Source organism: Sphaeramia orbicularis, chromosome 8 (genome assembly GCF_902148855.1).
Source record: "Sphaeramia orbicularis chromosome 8, fSphaOr1.1, whole genome shotgun sequence".
Lineage (NCBI taxonomy): Eukaryota > Metazoa > Chordata > Actinopteri > Kurtiformes > Apogonidae > Sphaeramia > Sphaeramia orbicularis.
In genome coordinates, this window is record NC_043964.1 from 53965353 (window position 1) to 53985130 (window position 19778).

The 19778-nt window shown below is 43.6% G+C and overlaps 1 protein-coding gene and 1 long non-coding RNA gene across 2 annotated transcripts in view; both read right to left on the reverse strand.

Moving 5' to 3' along the window:
- LOC115423535 (uncharacterized) lies at positions 1 to 6211 on the reverse strand. The gene is made up of 3 exons (XR_003935977.1): positions 6160 to 6211; positions 3311 to 3396; positions 1 to 2495 (listed from the first exon to the last, which is right to left on the reverse strand). It is a non-coding gene; the product is annotated as an uncharacterized LOC115423535 (long non-coding RNA).
- Positions 6212 to 10652: 4441 nt separating this feature from the next.
- LOC115424888 (deleted in malignant brain tumors 1 protein-like) overlaps positions 10653 to 19778 on the reverse strand; it is an 88952-nt gene continuing 79826 nt past the window's right edge. The window contains exons 10-13 of the mRNA XM_030142284.1: positions 13852 to 14163; positions 12128 to 12160; positions 11697 to 11718; positions 10653 to 10734 (exon numbers count right to left, since the gene is read on the reverse strand). Of these exons, the coding sequence (XP_029998144.1) occupies positions 10653 to 10734; positions 11697 to 11718; positions 12128 to 12160; positions 13852 to 14163 (449 nt within the window). The remainder of the gene's footprint in view (positions 10735 to 11696; positions 11719 to 12127; positions 12161 to 13851; positions 14164 to 19778) is intronic.

The window sequence follows — 19778 nt, forward strand, 5'->3', positions numbered from 1 at the left end:
TATATGTATATATATATATTTGACCAAGGGTCTTGTAGTCCATATTTAAAGACTTTAATTGACATTTGTTTGACCTTTCAAGGTCACTCCAGGTCAAAGGTCACGGCACCAAATGAAAGCCCATATGTGACTTCCTATCTATTATCAATAATTAGATCTGTGACAATTCCAAGAACAGAAGACTTCTGGTCAGCATTCAAATCAAATCAGTATAAACATTCCTCCCTTTGTTCCGTCAGGATCAACTAAACGTGAAAGAAAAATACACAAAAATATCATCGATCATAACAACGTTAGTATAAAATAGTAAAAAAAATATGTCAGATATAGAAACAATAACATATGGTTGGACCTTCACAGAATTCCAGCTCAGTCACATGACACCCTCACAGGTTTCAGATGAGACGTCATGGGCTGGAAGTAGAAAATCTTTGTGTCCAGAATGGAAGCGCTTTTTTTGGTGTGCATAAGGCGCACAGTATGAGCGAGCTGACTAGGAAGTGAAAACAACACATTTACAAACCGGCTGGGAGCTTCAAAGACGGCGTCTCAGCCGGAGTCAGAGAAATGGGAGGGGTCCAAATAAGAAGAGGGCGGAGTCTGAGGGCCAGGTTTAGAGTCAGTGTGGACCAGCTGATAGGTCAGGAGGGTGGGACTGAGTCTGGAGGAAATCCTGTTCCTGATCAGAGGACCAAGGCAGCAGGAACACAAACACAACAACACAGACGGCAAGGAATGGGCTCACTACTGTAAGGAAAACCTGCCCCCATGGGCCAGAGGTCAGCCACTGCCAAAGGGAGAATCCTTCGGGGGGGGGGGGCACATCACCATTAAACTGTCGAATTAGAAGCTCGTTTAAGTGATTGACTACATAGGTCAAAGTTCCTGAGACGTCGGGGATAAAAGTGCAGCATTCTTGTCCTATTATGTGACAAACAGCTCCTGAGGATGCCAGCATGTCATCTAGAGCTGCACCGTTCTGAAGGACAACATCTGTGAGGGCTTTGATTTGCACAGAAACAGCACCAAAGCCTTCTGTCACCCATTTGGTTCCATCCTCCAGATCTACAGCTGGATCATCAATGTCATGAGCCCATTTAGGAAGAGCCCACATGGGAAGACCAGCTGCCACGCCTTTGTCCCATTGGTTTATCCTGACTCCTGCTTTGGCCTCAGATCCACGGTGGACACCGGAATGTGGGCACATGGGTAATAGGGCAGAGAATAAGTCCGATTACCGACCACGAGGACATCAGGTAAGAGACGGCCAAGGGGATGAACTCCACACCAGTTGGGTGGGAGGAACTGGTAAACATCTGGACCACAAACCCAAACCGCTGCAGGAAGTGAACCAAATCTGTCATCATTGGTAAATAAAAACTGGTCCTGGAAACATGCCAATGACCATCGTGGTGTTGGACCGGGACAGTAACTGGACCTCGGTGAGGGAGTCGGTTTGTGAGCAAACGGGGGGATTTCCTCAGATAACCGCAGGTACCGTTGGTGGTGTGGTTACAGTGGTGGGCGGTACCAAGAAAATGTGCCCCATCCCAGCAGCGGAGGGTAAAACACAATGGAGTAACATACGCTGAGGGGTGAGTGACCATAATCGGTTCAAAGACGGTAGGCGTGTGATACTCAGATCCACTGTAACTGTGAATGGTATAACCTGCAAGGCACGGTCAGCTCAGACTGAGGCTAATATAGTAGAGTTTGTTCCACACTGAGGGGGAAATGACACCATCTGCACGTGGAACTAAAAAGGTCAGGGCAGCTAGGGTCATGGATACATTTAGCGACGCTGGAAAAAGGGGAGGGGCATCCTTTGCGGTCTGCGGGACATGGGTACAGACAGCGTTTAGAGAGATGAAGCTTTTTAGTGACAATTATGACAGACTTGAACCAGACATTGTTGTCATCAGAGAAAACACCTGGAACATTTGGGAGGGAAGAGGACGATGGAGGATGGAGTGAGAAACTGTTATCTATGGTAGAGGAAAGAAAGGGAACAACGGGATGACCCTGCAACAGCCACACAAATACATTATGAGGAGATACCGACAATTCCAAGAACACAAGACTTATGGTCAGCATTCAAATCAAATCAGTACGAACAGATCAATATCTTCAACTGTTTTCAACTCATAGCACTTTGAAATGGGTCCCATTATAAACCAATGGGGATTTAGAACATTTCAAAAATTCATATAAAATTCACAAATCAATATTTCCCAATTCTTTGAACAAACTTGGTCGACCTCAGCCCAAAGATGTTCCACAACAAATACCAATTCATTCTGACCGAAGGTTTTGGGGAAGAAGGTTCTGGAAAAACTGTTTATGGACCACAGCTGATCCCAGTCGTCCATCGGACCTTCAGGAACATCATCAGCAGGTCAGTCAGAAGGATGGTGTTTAGTGGATGTAGACTGTGTCGGTGGTTGTGTATCTCATCCTGTCTTCCGTCTCTTCAGTCTGAAGCGCCCCCTACTGGCCTGAAACAAACATACAAACATGTCATCATCATGTGTGTGTGAGTCCATGTCCAGTCCATTCAGTCACTGGATCCAATCAGCTGATCAGGTAAATCCTGCTGACATGGGATGGCTCTGAAAGCACACAGACGTTCAGTCTCAGTGTTTGTTTGTCTGGACTTTTCCTGGTGGACTGGAACAGACAGAAGGTGGACTAACTAAATCCAGGACTTGGACTCCACAGACTGGAGTTCCCATCCTCAGTCCTTCCAGGTTGGAGCTTTAGACCATCACATGACCTGAGTCATGTGATCTCATCTGTGTGGACATTTTCCAGATGAAACCCAGCCCAGTTCAACCAGTCAAACCATTCAACACACACATGAAGGGCACTGGTGTTGGACGGAGGAAAAGCACCATGAAGAACAACCACAGATAACAGAAGAACCACCGATAATGGAATAACTTTTGGTGGTACGTTATTGGCCCAGTAAAGGCCCAGTAAAAAAAATCCCCCCCCTCTGATTTTATCACAGTTCTATCTAATAAATCAAACTTAAATACAGTTATATTCATATATTTTTACATTATTACCTCAGTTATTACATTTGCAAAGAACTTTTTTTTTATCAGGACAAAAACATAAGTTATTCTGTTATCGGTTCAGGACCATTATTCCGTTATCGGCCGTTATTCTGTGATTGTCTTCTCCACACCATGAGTTTGGTAAACCTGCACAAACACATGTGTCAGATGTTGGAGGTAAACCCAGTTTGGCAGAAGCGTCCCATGTCAGCGTTGAAGTGTGTTAGTGTTGAATAAAGCTGTGAACTGACCCGACAGTAGAAGTAGAGGAAAATGGTCCCCGTGATCAGGATGAAGTGGACCAGCACCACCCTGATGATCAGGTTTCTCACCAAGTCTGAAACAACAACAACAACAACCATCAGAGTAGAGCTGAAGAGTCCTGACGTCTGGAAAAACTGACAAACTGCATCTGTTTGACACTATTCTGCTGATCACAGTGTGAACAGAACCGATCCCATCAACATCTGGAACACATTCACATCTACTGATGGAACACATGCACATCTACTGATGGAACACATGCACATCTACTGATGGAACACATGCACATCTACTGATGGAACACATTCACATCTACTGATGGAACACATGCACATCTACTGATGGAACACATTCACATCTACTGATGGAACACATGCACATCTACTGATGGAACACATGCACATCTACTGATTGAACACATTCACATCTACTGATGGAACACCTTCAGTGTGAAGAACATCTGCACTAACAGGACACATTCCCATCATGAGGCTGTTTGTGCTGAGCTCAGTGGGATTGTGTGTTTGAGTTCAGACTGCAGTTGGATTTGGCTCCAAATGGGAGTTGAGTTCACACACACAACTGTTAGTGTTGGAACAGAATCTGTTCAGTCCAGTGGCGGCTGCTCGTCTTTCAGACAGGGGAAGCTCATTGTCGGCTTACATTAAAAAAAAAAAAAAAAAATTTAAGAAAATGGTCAGTGACCTTATCGTACCCAGTAGGTGTCTTTTCCTTTTCCAGGACTGGACCAGTGTCCTCTGAATGTCCATCAGAGCTGGGCTGCTAAGACGGCCTTGGCCCAGTGTGTTGTGGGTGTCAGACTTCAGCCTTTTTAAACTACAGATGCTCCTTTCACTCCGACCTAGCCGACAGTTTGATTGATTTAACTATCTACAAAACGATATTAAACTCGAAGAAGGAATGATTAAATTATGGAACTGAAACAAGAAAACGCTGAAATTATGTTAAATTGAAACAAGGAAGTCCAATGAGTGTGTTTTATTTACAGTGCAAGAAATGAACGAGTAATTTCGTAGTGGTTTCTCTGATTTCACAGCAGAATGTGTGACAGTATTAAACTGAACTGTGTCAGTGAAGGAGGAGATCTGAAAACAGCTGTCAATCAAATGGGATTCAGCCTTTCGACCGATCCTCCAATCAGCACATGGGATTCTGGCGTCCGGCCCGGCTGAGCTCCGCCCACAGCTCCATTCACCCCCAGAGACGCCCGGCGTCCGGGGGCAGGACAACATCGTGGCATCTATCCAATTACCGTCCAGTTTTGAGGCAATGAAAAAAACAGTTCCACTCAGTCCCATTGAAGCCCAGAGACGGACACAGTCTACGGACAAATGCACTGAGCAGAGATGGAGGAGGAAACACAGACACGGGAATGGAGGAGAAGTGAACAACATCGCATCCGTTGATTTGTGATAAAGCTGATTCTGAACGAACTCATCTTTGAGATGAACGTGTTCTAACACATTTGTAGTTAATGAAATGTCAACACAACCGAACAGATTTAACCATTTAATTTTCATAATTTGAGGGGAAGCCGGGCTTCCACTGCAGTCTATGAGAAATCGCCACTGGTTCAGTCCTGGTGGTGGTGCTGGTGCAGTGGACAGCACTGTGGCCTCACAGCAACAAGGTCCTGAGTCCAGGTCCACTCATGGGGGTCAGTCTGAGGCCCACGCCCATTTTGGACCGTGACCCATATCTACAGCAGATATATGAGGACCATATCTGATGTTTTTGAAAGCACACTGACCGTAAAATACAACTGAAACACTCAGATAATGAAGATTTTTACGCAGCGATATAAATGACATGTTTAATCCACGTACACATAGTACTGTTTGAACATTTATCTCAGTTCAAGTTGAAGAATAACTCTTGAATAAATACAGTTTTGCTGTGAGCTGCTCTAAAATGTCCCAGTCACCTCATGTATTTCTCTACTGGTGAAGCTTGCCTCCCAGTTCAACTCATGGACGTCACTACTGATAAGTTCAGGGTCAGTTCTGTTCGCTGGAGAAGATGTTGTGTCTACAGAGGCTGGGAACTCACACTCCAATAGATACACGTCTACAACAACAATCACAACACTTTGCGTAGCACGTTCTAGTAGCAAAGACGTGAACTGACGGTCGGCAAGTGGCGTCAATAGGTGAGGTCCAATCAGAAGACGGAGTCGGATGACGTTGCAAAGTCCAACCTATTGTTTGTGGTGGAGACATCCAAGAAGATAATTATTGATCGGATCCGGAATTCGGGGCTTTTTGTGACTTGAGTTCCTTCAGGAGCTCTTGTCCAGAAAGACCAGCGCTGGCATTTAGGTTTCACATGTGATCCGAATAAATTCTTAAACTGAGACCAAGTGCGTCCTGATCTCGTCTTTGGAGCTTCCAATCAACGAACACCAAAAATGCTTCCAAAGTGCTGCCCACACAGGTGCCTGATCAAATATCTGACAACATTTGGACTACTGATCCAACATGACCCCCTCTAGACCCTGGACATGTGGACCACACACACACACACACACACACACATGTACAGATGCACCTTGAACTGTGGACACTAACTGGGCTTCACATTCAACTGGATGGACTGAGTTTAAACCTGGGTTTAAACTCAACTGTGGTTTGAACTGAGCTCAGATTAAAGGAGTGTTTGTTGGTTCAGCCCAGTCTGTGACAGGTTCAACTGGACCGGCTTTACCTGATCTCAGTCCTACCAACGTGGTTCTGGTCACACCTGTTCACTGGAACATGGTCATGTGACTGTTACTGATGCATTGTGGGTGTTTTGTGTGTGATTGTCCCAACGTTACCTCCGACAGTGAGATAGAGGGCGGGGCTCTGAGACGACGAGAAGCTGTGGTTATAAACGTCCACGTGATAAACACATGTGTAGTTCCCTCGGTGGGCGTAGCCCATGGCAGACAACAGGAAGTGAGCAGAGTGATTGACAGCCGGCAGGGTGAGGTTCAGCGGCTTCTCGGTGTCGCAGATCAGCTGGAAGGAGCCTCCTGGGTACTGTGGTCGGACGGAGCATGTGACGGTGAAGTCGGAGCCGATGAGCACCCGGAACCCCTGCTGGTAGACCCCAAAGACCCCGTCAGACAGGGAGATGTTGGGCTGAGGCAGCAGATCTGTCCACACACAGAGACATGATTGGACCAAGCAGCACACATGAGCACAAACAAGCAGTCAGAGAATCCATCCTCCTCAGAGACACAGATGGATCTGATCCACAGGAGTTTGGGATGGGATGAACACTGACCAATGAAAACATGAGGAATGGGTCATTTAGAGCACAGCTGACCTTCAAAGGCATTATGGGTAAAAAATGACACGTGGTGGTTTTACAGTCTCACATGTCAACATTTGGTCCTTTTGTCCTAAATGAGACTAATGTGAAATCTGTTTGTGTTTTCAGCCTCATCTGGTCCAAATAAAGACGTTCATTTGGGATCTGGACGTTCCAAAGGTCAAAGGTCAATATTTGACACATTTGACCGAAAAAACAATGAACTGAGACAAAATAATCAACTGATGAAATGAACAGATTCATTAGATGTAACTTTAAACGTCAGAGTCAGAACCATCTGGTCACTGAGAATTCAGTTCAGACACAGTTTGTGTCCATTTGTACCTGAACACACCACGTCCACACCAGATGTGTGATTAAAGGAATTATATGGTTCAACACAGTCCCTGGGTCCAGATGTCAGCTTTACACAAGGAACTGAGACCCTCCACACAAGTCTGTCTGTAGAATTATCTGTTCTGTTGACTGAAACAGCTGATCCACAGTCCAGATGTTGACACACAGCAGATCCAGACTTCAGGTCCCAGCATTTATCGGGGTCTCCTACTGGTCTCCACTGTCCCTGGTATTGGATCTCCAAAGTACCAGCACAGCGGCTCGGCTGTCTCACCAACCTGAATCCACCTGGATCTGAGCAGAGACACAAAGACATGAGTCACAGGAACACACTGTCGTATGAAAGCCACGCCCCCTTGGTACCTGAACAGGTGAGTCCAGCAGCTTTTCCATTTGAGCAGGTCTTCCCAGCGGAGCTGGACCTTCTACAGTCCAGGACAGCAGACTCATTGCCTTCACACTGGAGCTCACTGGTCCAGACTGGAGCCTCCCCCTCTCCATAGAGCCCCCCCTGGAGGAGCCCAGGAGCCCCACAGCCCAGCTCCCTACAGACCACCTGGGCATCGTTAAGGTCCAAATCCTCTTCACACACTGAGGACCAGGACTGGTTGGACCGGACCTCCAGTCTGCCTGAACAATGACTGGAACCATGGACCAGTCTGACAGAGTCTGTGGACCCACAACAACACACACACATGTTTAAAGACACAAAAGCCCCTGGACAGACGGCAGTGTGAGGGTGGACTCTGGAACCCTTTCAACCCTCAGCTGAAAATGGACCGCCTGCACTTTTTATTTTTGACCAGAAAAAGGGCAGAACATATGCTGTGAGTTCGTCATTTTGCCCATATTTCCAGAACACCTAGAACATTCAAAATCTAGTCATTTACAATTTAATAATAATAATAATAATAATAATAATAATAATAATAATAATAATAATAATAATAATAATAATAATGGATTAGATGTTTACAGTGCTTTTTGGGACACTCAAAGCACTTTACAATTTCCTGCATGTTCTAATTCTGCTAAAACAGCTTCTTCTCCAGATTCTAGTTCAGGTCTGAGTGAAATGACCGTAATGACCCAATAAAACCTGTAAAGCACAACGTCTTAAACAGTGAAACAGTTCCATCCATCCAAACTGCAGATGCACAGGGTGTGTCAGCGATGACACGTCAGGTTTGAAACACTTAACAACACATCTGTTCATTTTGAAGAACGGAGTACAATATATAACAGAACAGTTCTATACAGTCTATTGTCACAGCGATAAATACAACAATTATGAGAGATAAATAATGGTTGGTTACCCACAGAGATGATTAGAAGGATCAAATATGCAATAATTCTAAATACTACTACTAATAATAATGGCTGCATGTTCAAATGTTCTTCCACGTTCCCTGTGCAGAACCATGTCTGTGCACATGTGTTCTCACATTCATCTGCAGAAGGTTTTCAGTTCTCAGCAGAAAATCTGAATTCATGGGCCCGACTGGCCACATAACATTTGGAAATATGACGGATGATGGAAAGTGGACTTTTACAGAAGCAGGAAACATGTATTATCTGAAAAGAAACTGGTAATAGGTCCATTTGGATTTGAACAAATGCTTTTTTTCCAGAAGTGTGGACAAAATGTCAGTTGAACATGAACTAAACCACTGAACTGTGGAGGAAACACCATGTTAAAATGAAAGATTAAAGCGATCTGGACTCTTTCAAAGCCTCCTGTCAGTCATTAGTGACACAGGAACTAAATAGGACTCATGGACCAGTTCAAGCAGAGACACAACGTCCTCAAAGAAAACAGCAGAACACAGAACACACCAATAAAAGGCCTTTTAGTGTTGAATGTGGAGCTGAAGGACACAGTGAGTGTGTGCTGTTGTTGACCTGGATTCCAACAGAGGGCGCTGTCTACATTCAGACTGGACTCAAACAGGCCTCAGGTCCACTCTGTGGATCCTCAGTCACAGGTTAGAGTTAGTTGAACGTCAGCGCTGGTGGACACACAGTCATTCTGAAGTCAGACTGAACATTCAATATGTGTGAGTGGGGTCTGTTCAAAGGCACACACACAATCCCAGTGGTCAGTGAATGCACCATAATGCAGTGGGTTTGATCAGTGACCTGTGCACTGGTTCATCTCAGACCACTGGAAACATGTGGCTCATGTCAAACATCTGCATTTAAGGACATGCTTTAGTGTCAGTGATGTTTCCATGGTGTCCTCAGAGTCCAGCAGACCCACATAGAGCTGGAAAAAGAGCACATGGACCAACACAAAGTCCAGTTCAAACTAATGGACTCAGTCCTTCTGAGCTGTTCAACAGCCTGTTGGAAAGCAGAGTCATGTGACCACGTTCATGGACTGGAACTGAATTCAGCTGCATGTGTTTGATGGTTCAGTCCAACTGTCTAATGTGTGGACCTGGTCTGACTGGGTTTGGTTTGACCCAGTTCAGATAAAACACACCTGAATGGACTCATGGAAGAACTCTGACAGAATCAGGACCATCATCAGTAGACTTACCTGAACAGGTGAGGGACAGGGGGGGGGCAGTGTAGTAAGGATCTGTTCTCACACAGTCCGTCAGTGCAGATGTACAGAGAGCACAGATGGGGCTGATGAACCACACAGGAACATATGAACCAGATATTCTCCCAGAAACAGCAGATCCACAGTCTAGTCGACGACATAGGATATCTGCTGCCTTCAGGGTCCAGATGTCAAACGAATAATAATCAGATCCCACATCTCTCCATTCTCCATGATGTTGGATCTGTACTGTACCACTACAGCGACTGGCTCCTCCCACCAGTCTGACATCATCAGGATCTGATCAAATACAAGTGACAGATAAATGAGATCAAAGTGAGTGAACTGATGTCAGCTGGTGTCAGTCAAAGCTCCGCCCACCTGTGCAGGTAAGGTCCACAGCTGTTCCAGATGAGCAGGTCTGTGCCCCTGAGCTTCCACAGTCCAGCAGAGCAGACTCATGGCCTTCACAGGTGAACGTCTGCACCACAGGAGCCTCCGCTGCTCCAGAGAGCGCCCCCTGGAGGAGCCCAGGAGCCCCACAGCCCAGCTCCCTACAGACCACCTGGGCACCATGAAGGTCCAAGTGTCCTTCACACACTGAGGACCAAGACCTGGACTGGTTAGACCGGACCTCCAGTCTGCCTGAACACACACTGGACCCATGGACCAGTCTGACAGAGTCTGTGGACACAGATGGAAGAAGACTGGAATCAAACTACAGTCTGAAGTGGACTCTAAGGGACTCTGGTGGACTGGAGTAGACCGGGGTCTGGGGCTTGGACTATATAGTGGATGTTATTGGACTGTAGTGGACTGGAGTAGACCATGGTCTGGGGCTTGGACTACATAGTGGATTTTACTGGACTGTAGTGGACTCACATTCATATGTGTTGGTGTTTGTTTCTTGTGTGTGTGACATGATGTTCATCAGCTGTTTGTTTGTGGACGTGGATATTATTGGTTGTTTATTTTTACTTTTATTCCTCATTTTGGATCCATCTAAAAACAGGTTTTGATCATCTCCACAATATAGCCAGAGTGGGTCCAGTTCTGTGTCCGGCCCATACGTAGATGTTGATGCCTGCTTTTATCTCCAGTAGAACTGACTACAGTAATGCTCTGCTTCCTGATCTTCCTACAGATAGAACTTCACACCTCCAGCTTCTGCAGAACTCAGCCACTCGTGTGCTGACGAAGACCAGAAGGTGGGCTCACATTACAGAGGTTTGAAAACCACTGCATTGGCTCCCCCTGGGTTTCAGGGCTGGTTTGAAGATCCGTTGAATGGTTTCTAAATGTCTTCATGGTCTTGCTCCTTCTTATCTCTTTGACTCACTTTGACCCTCTGAACCCTGGTGGACCCTGAGGTCCTCTGGCACTGGACTGAGAACTGTTCCATGAAGAAACACTCAAACTAAGGCTGAGGCAGATTTACAGCATTATGACCCTGACCTATGGAACAACCTGAGGAGAACCTGAGGGGGACCTGTGGGCTGCAGAGAATGGAGACATTTGAAAACCAGGCTCGACACCCACCTTTGAATTTGGCTTAAACTAATGCTTCTGTTTGATCTGTTTCATGTTGTATATTTATATTATATTTAGTTTAGTAATAATATGGGTGGAGGTGTGTGTGTGTGTGTGTGTGTGTGTGTGTGGGGGGGGGGGGTTGTACAGAGGTTTTAGATGTAAATCACTTTGTGCTACATTTTTGGTGTATGAAAACTATTACAAAAATAAACATTGATTTTATTGATCAGTTTGTGTGAGTTCACATTAAATGTGAGTTGAAGTCTTGGACCGACCAGGATCTGAGAGTCCACAGAGTCTGGAGCCCACAGTGACAGTGGAAGGGTTAGGGTTCAGTGTTAATGCTCTTACCTGAACAACTCAGCTCCAGGGGTGTATAGACATCTGTCTTAGATATAAAACAGTTCCTCAGTTCAGATTCATCACAGTCTGGTCTGATCCCCCAACTACCTATAACGAAACCAGTCCATCTGCCTCTCAGTGAAACTGCAGATCCACAGTCCAGTTCTGCACAAACTCTGTTTCCTAACTTCCTGTACCAGTATTTCCCATCCACTGGTTTCCACTTTCCATCCTGTCGTTTCATCTCCAGGTCACCATGACAACGACTGGCTCCTCCCACCAACCTGAAGTGGACAGACCCTGTAGAAATAAGACAGACCAGTCAGAGTCCAGTCCAGAACCAGCCCAGCCCATGTGGACCACATGGACTGGATTATTGACCACATGTGGTTTCCATGTGTGAACAGTGTTTTCAGTCCCACTGACAGATTTTGTGTCCAAACGGACTCAGTTCATCCCTCATTCATTCAGTCAGTGAATTGAATGGCTCAGTCTGCTCCTGTTTGTCAGTGTTTCCTTCACTTGTGGATCTTTAAAGCCACACTTGTCCAAATGTCAGGAACAGGAGCTGAGCGTGCTCAGTGGAGCTTCTGTAAACCCATCCTTCCTGAATCCTCTGCATTGGCTCCAGTTTGTTCAGATGAAAACTACCTGAACCAGGATATTCAGCTTCAACCCAGTTCACATCCCTCCTTTGTGCATTTCTTACCTGTTGCAGTGCTGTTGTTTTCAGACAGGAGCCCTGCAGGAAAAACACAAAGGACAGCCATGAAAACAGGACAAGATTCTGATGACAAATCAAACATGTCCACATGAGTGAAGAAACAGGAAACTGAGGCTGATCAGGTTGGATCCAAATCTGTCTGAACTGTGTTTGTGCTTTGACTTTGACAAACGGCGTCTAAATACCAGAGCAGCACATGAGACACAGATGAAGGTTCAAATCCAAATATATGACATGATTGAACAGCAGCAGATGAACCACCACAAGATGAAACTGACACATTTAGGTTGAGCAGGATCACTTACACACAAATACTGTTGTGTTTCTGAAGTAATTTACCAGCATTTATTAGAATATGATCCTCTGTGTTCATTAAAGCTCAGAATAAATTCAAAGGTTCTTCTGTAAAAACAGATCAAACTGAATAAACAGTGTCTTTTTCTGTCCAATCTGTCCTGAACTGAACAGAAACCCAGTGTGTCCATCCACTGGCACTGATCCAACTGCATGGGTTTATTAGTTTTTATTCAATTTTATTCAGTTTGAGGCTTATTTTGTTCATTTTGCTGGTTATTTTTGTCCATTTGTTATTCATTTTGTTCATTTTATTGATCATTTTTTGTATTGTCTTGCTTATTTTATTTATTTTTACATAATTTCAAAAAAAAATGTTGCATTTTTTTCATTTCACTTGTTATTTTAGTACATTTTTTTGTTCATTTTATTTATTATTTAATATTTACGTCCGCCAGGAGGTATTGTGATCACTTTGCTTTGTAAGGTTGCATGTTTGTTTGTTTGTTTGTTTGTTTGTTAGCAAGATAACCAATAAAGTTACGGATGGATTTTCAAGAAATTTTCAGGAAATGTTGAGACTGGCACAAGGAAGAAATGATTAATTCTGGGGGTGACGGGGGGGGGGGGGGGGTGATCTGTCTTGGTGGAGTATAACATGTAAAACATTATCTGTTGAACTGAAACAGTGAGGCCCGATCCCAGTTCACCCCTTGGCCCCTCCCCCTTAGCCCTACCCTTCCATTTTGTGTGTTCACGTGTAAGGAGTAGGGGTGTTCTGACATAAAATCTGCCATAATTCAGTTCCACTCATGGGTCAGATGGAGGTAAACACAGAAAACAGAGCAGCAGTGACCAAAGAAACACACAAATGGACAGATTTACTTTAGAAACTAGAAGAGCACTCGGAGAGCGCAGACCTCCACCAAGACTGATCTGCCACTTCCTCCATCAAGACCAAAATGTAATCGTTTTTCCTTGTGCCAGTGTCAACATTTACTGAAAATTTCATGAAAATCTGTTCATAACTTTGAGTTATCTTTCTAACAAACAAACAAACAAACACACAAACACACAAACACACAAAACAAAGTGATCACAATACCTCCTGGCGGAGGTAATCAGACCTATTAAATGCTGAATATAAGGAAACCTGAACAGAATATGATAAACAACAACTGCCCAAATAACACCAGAACCAAATCCAGCCAACATCAGCTGTTCACATGAATCTGCTGTGACAGAGTGACTGCATCAGAGGAAAGAAAGAGAACAAGGAAAGAGACTGAGACTGAAGAACACGGACATGGAACCACAACCACACCCCCTCCAAGGACCAGGGACCCACAAAGAGGGCCCCAAGAACCAGCAACCACACCCAACTTTATGGACAACAGTGGAAAAGGATTTCTCACCTGAACAAATGACACCAGCGTCCTCTCGGTGTCCACAGTCCTCTGTTCCAAATCCTGGGTGTGGACACTCAGTCAGAGAACTCTCACTTCCTGAACAGGCCACATCATCGAGCCAGATTGGACCAGAACCTCGACCAAAGTGGGCGGAGCCTAGGGCACGCACTGCCGTCCCACAGTTCAGCTGTCTACAAACCACCTGAGCATCATTTAAGTCCCATCCATCATCACAGACTGTTCCCCAGGTACCACCATGGAAGACCTCAACCCTACCAGAGCACCGAGTAGAACCAGGACCAACCAGTCTGATGTGATCTTTAGGAACAGAAAACACATATTTACCAAACACTTTAAAGGTCTTTGATTAAAACAAACAAGTACAGCCTAAATTAAAAATGTTTGATTAACATCAGTAAAACAGTCAATTATTTTCCAATCTCAACTCACATTACAATGAAACACACACATACTGTGAAATAGAACTTCTTGTTTCAACGTAAAAATATGAGTAAAAGGGCTGCCTTAAATTTTTATGTCAAATGAAAAAACAGAACTTCTTCTGTTAACGTACGTCGTGTTGTCTCAATGAAATATCCTTTCTCGTGTCTACGTCTGCCTTTGTTTTTGGACACAGATTTGTTCATTAGTTGAACTTGTTTTAAGGTTGTTTGAACAAAAAAAATAAAAAATTAATCCAGTTGAATAAAAAATTTTATGATGTAGACCAGGGGTGTCCAGTCCTGGTCCTCCAGAGCTACTATCCTGCATGTTTTAGATGGATCCCTCTTCCAGCACACCTGACGGTCGTTCTCAGACTTCTGCAGAGCTTGATGATAGGCTTAAAACATGCAGGATAGAAGCTCTAGAGGACCAGGACTGGACACCCCTGGGGCCTGTTTCACAAAACTAGGATTCCGTCATCCAGGATAACTGACTAAGCCGCGTTCAACGAATCCAAAACATGGGAGTCCAGACTTAATCGGTTTCACACAGACCAAGCCAGGATGAACGGACACAGATTCATCAGCAGGTGGAACTCATCCTGGATAAGTGCGCACACCCGGCTTCCTCAAATAGACCCCGACACTGATCACAGATTCACCGATTCACCATGGCAACTAGAGCAGCGGACTTTACCCCGTCGGACGCAAAACTCCTCATTTTGGCTAACGAGGAAGTAAAGGAGCGAATGAAAAAGAAAGACAACACCACCACAGTTACAAAAACAACCAGAGACAGAAGTAAAGGACTGCAGACTACCTGAATGAGGAAGGAGAGCACAAACACACACTGACTGTTCCACTGAAACCATCACAATTACAACCAAAGAGTTAATTAACATCTGTGAAAACGAAGTTGTGTAATTGTAAGTTAAAGTGACTGCAGATGTGAGGGAAACTGTGGAAATGTAACTGCATCAGACTGAAGAACTGATAAATAGATGAACTCACTGACTTCAGTGAATTTACCTTTGGGATAAATAAACTTATCTTATCTGATCTTATCATGATTTATGACTTTATGATATTGTTAATTAACCCATAAAGACCCAAACATCTATCACCAACCAAAACCATCTACTGATCTAAACTGTTTAATCCCTGTTGATCCACTAATCCTATCAATACATGTCAATAATTGGTGTCAAATACAGTTTGTCATCTTCTCATGGTCATCAGATATGACCCATTTGGATGTTCAGAGGCTCCGTAGTTACCATGGAAACACCGTCATCTTCTCCAACATTGATTCTCCAGCCAAACCCATGCAGTTGGATCAATGCCAGTGGATGGACACACTGTGTTTATGTTCAGTTAATGACAGATTGGACTGAAAAAGACACTGTTTATTCAGTTTGATCTATTTCTGATAGAAGAACCATCAACTGTAATCTGAGCTTTAATGAACATCTACATGATCAGTGAATTAAATATAGGAAAATATCTGATTTAGACTGATAAAGTACAAACTACAGAAGATAATATCAGAATGGAGAAAAATCACTGAAGAAAGGTTCAACATGGAGTAAAATCATTAGTGAACTGACACTCCAGTAGTGCTGGGCCTTTATGGGTTAATGAACACTGTTCAGTGTTTGGTTTCATATTCTTCATCTGATCATTTCAGATGGTCCATGCTGACTGTCTCATCAGTGTTGTGTCTCAGTGGTCTGGTTCTGGTTCTGGTTCTGGTTCAGTCCACGACTCCTGAGTCTATCAGACCTCTGGAATCTGTCAGCGCTGATCACATGGTGAACCACACAACCACTATTAACAACCACTGTTTACATCAGATCTGTGTCCAGAATGGAACTGGAGTTATGAGGTTGTGATGCTGAGGTTTTGTGCTGACAGGTGAATTGTCTGGTGTGTTTCTGGGGGACAGGGGGTCTATCTGGGGGACAGGGGGTCTATCTGGGGGACAGGGGGTCTACCTGGGGGACAGGGGGTCTACCTGGGGGACAGGGGGTCTACCTACCACCCTTTTCTCCTGACACCATACTCAGACCCCCAGGAACCACATCAGGCCTACAGTCATGCCCATACCAGGACAAGGACCAGGATCCATATGACCTTTGACCTCCTGAAGGAACGCTTTCACTGTCTGCACCACCTAAGGCTCCGCCCTTTGAGGTCATGTGACATCACTGTGGCCTGTGCTGTCCTCCACAATGTGGCCTGAGGGAGGGAGCACCCCCCCAAAAAAAAGTGCATCACACATGGACTGAGACAATCCTGCCATCCTCCCTGATGACCGCAGTGGTCAGCTGGTCAGGGACCAATATGTGTTCAATTATTTTAGTTCACGTGCATGATTTAAGGTAAATATGTCCTGCAGGGGCAGAGGAATTTGTGGGTTTTTTCTTTTTTTGTTATTCAATTTAAATTGAGTTGGCCTGTTTTGATGTTTGTGTTATAAACTGTATGTATACTGTATTTATACTGTATGTATACTGTGTATATACTGTGTGTTTACTGTGTGTACTGTGTTGCAGGGAGTCTACTGCATCCATTCATTTGTCTGTTCATTTGTTACCTATGGATTTGTCCTGCATTTCTTTCAGTGTACAGACGTGTATTTCTTTCAGTGTACAGATGTGTATTTCTTTCAGTGTACAGACATGTGGGCTGTATTCTACATTTAAATGTGTATTTATTCTTCTGTTCTCTCATATGTTTTGGTTCTGTTCTTTCTATCTTGTACAGTCTGTGTGACTTCAGTTTTAAAGGAGCTGATGGTTTTACTTGCTTTGATTGATCCTTATTCAATAAAGGAACATCATGTTACTTTTTGTGTATTTATATTTATATGACATATATAGTCTGTGGGAAACTGTCAGTTATCTAAGTATAAATAATACACAGACTGAAAGGGTCAATGTAATCAGATTCCTTGGAATAACTATACAAAAGAAGTGCAGTTGTTTATGTTGTAGTTCATGGAGGTGTGGGGGAATACTGACTGAACTAATACAAATCCAATCAGTATTATTCAGAAAAGGCCAATACCACTGATCAATACAGTGTCCTATAGGAAACACACACACATCAGTTTATGATTAAATTAAAAGGTTTAAAGTTTAGTGACTTAGTCCACTTTAAATCAACACAATTTCTGTTCAAAATAAAAAATCAGTTGCCTGTTCATATTCAGAGCTTGATTAAAATATGGGAAAGTATTTCTAATTTCAGAGGAAGTCATGTGTTCAATAAACCTTCTGTTAGAACAAATATGAACACATTTAGTCTGTGTGTTGGAGGAAATGTTTGGAACAAGTTCAGTCCTGAGTTCACAGACTGTCCAACACTATTTATGTTTAAAACTAGGTTTAAATGTCATGAAAATATATGAAGAATGTGAATGTTCATTTTTCCACTCAAACTATTGAATTGTATAGTTTGTTGTTGTTTCTATTGTTACTAAGCTAAAGGCACTGGTATCTATTTTATTTCATTTTGTTTGGTGAAATGAATGGGGGGGCGGGGGGGGGGGGGGATGATCTTAGGCTTCAGCCTATTCCTTTACAGACTCTGTAGTTTTTAAACATTGGATCTGCATAAATGTCTAATGTTTGAAATGTCTGAATAAACACAATTGAACTGAACTGATCTAATGATTGCAAACTCATCTAAAATCATCATTTATGTAAAATTACTGAAATTAATAATCACAAATGTTTCTGTACTGACAGTGGGTCTAGATACTGTGATTCCATTGTTTAATGGGCAGTGGAAGAACTATTGGTTCCATTTGTGGAGACTGTTACTGAGATAAGGGATGAGATTAAATAAATCCTGAACTTAGCCTGGTCTGGACCAGGCTAACTCCACAGAATAAATCTCCATGGTAACTTATGTCAAAACATATCCTGCTTTCCCCTATCCTGCTTTTGTGAAACCGGATCATGGATAAGTTGAGCCAGGATAACCAACATATCCTGGCTTTATCCCTTATCCTAGTTTTATGAAACAGGCGCCTGGAATATGAACAGGAGGCACATAGCATCCACACAAATTCTAGATGTGAAACCAGTAAAACCTCTTGTTCCTATTCATACAGTCACTAATCATCTTTAACCAGGTGGTGATCACATACTGAGTCCCAGCTCCACTTGATCTGTTCACAATCAACCACATCGGCACAAGCATCTCATGAGGAAAGGTCCAAGTATTGTATTCCAACTTTATGGACAACAGTGGAAAAGGATTTCTCACCTGAACAAATGACACCAGCGTCCTCACCATGTCCACAGTCCTCTCTTTCAAATCCTGGGTGTGGACACTCAGTCAGAGAACTCTCATTTCCTGAACAGACCACATCATCGAGCCAGATTGGACCAGAACCTGGACCAAACTGGGCGGAGCCTGGGGCACTCACTGCCGTCCCACAGTTGATCTGTCTACAAACCACCTGAGCATCATTTAAGTCCCATCCATCATCACAGACTGTTCCCCAGGTACCACCATGGAAGACCTCAACCCTACCAGAGCACCGAGTAGAACTAGGACCAACCAGTCTGATCTGAACTCCTATCAGATACAAAACATCACATACATAGAATATTAGATTAAATATTTGACCCAGTGTGAACTGAAATGGAACACAGGATAATGGACTGACCTGCAGCAGGTAAGGATGAGGTGAAGAGGAGACACACTAGAAAAAAGAAAAAAAAAACAAAACATGACATGATTTATTACAGTTTTTACTGTCATATTCACACACATTTAGGCCCAACTCCAGTTCACCCCTTGGCCCCTCCCCCTTGGCCCCTCCCCCTCAGCCCTTGCACTTGGCACTACTCCTTGAAATGGAGCTGTAAGGGGTAGTGGTTGAAACATTCCCCTCTGAAATGGGACAACCCTTCATCAGTCATCGATGCTTCTATAAACAGATGTTCTCCATGTGGTCAGCAGCTGGAACCGTCTGTGTTCCATGGGCTTTGGACGTCTGTTTACGTCTGTTAACTGCAAACTGCACAAATGACACCTAGAACACACTGAAACCACATTAACCCATAAGGACCCAGTGTGACATTTGTGACAGTTCCCAAATGAATTTTTCTCCATATTTAACCATCCTTAAGTGGTTTATCACCAATTATTGTAATATTATTTATTGTATTTTGTGTTTTTTTCAGTGAAAATCGGGTATTTTCTGACATTTAATTTACTAATCATGTAGATGTTCATGAAAGCTCAGAGTAAAGTTGAGGATTACTATTTGAAAAATAGAGAAAACTGAAGAAAAAGTTACTTTTTCAGCAAAATATATCATTTATTGAACATAAACCCAGTGTGTTCATCCACTGTCATTGATCCAACTCCATGGATTTTACTGGTGAATCAATGTTTTAGAAGATGACTGTGTTTCCACGGTAACTACGGAGCTTCTGAACGTCCAAATGGGTCATATCTGATGACCATGAA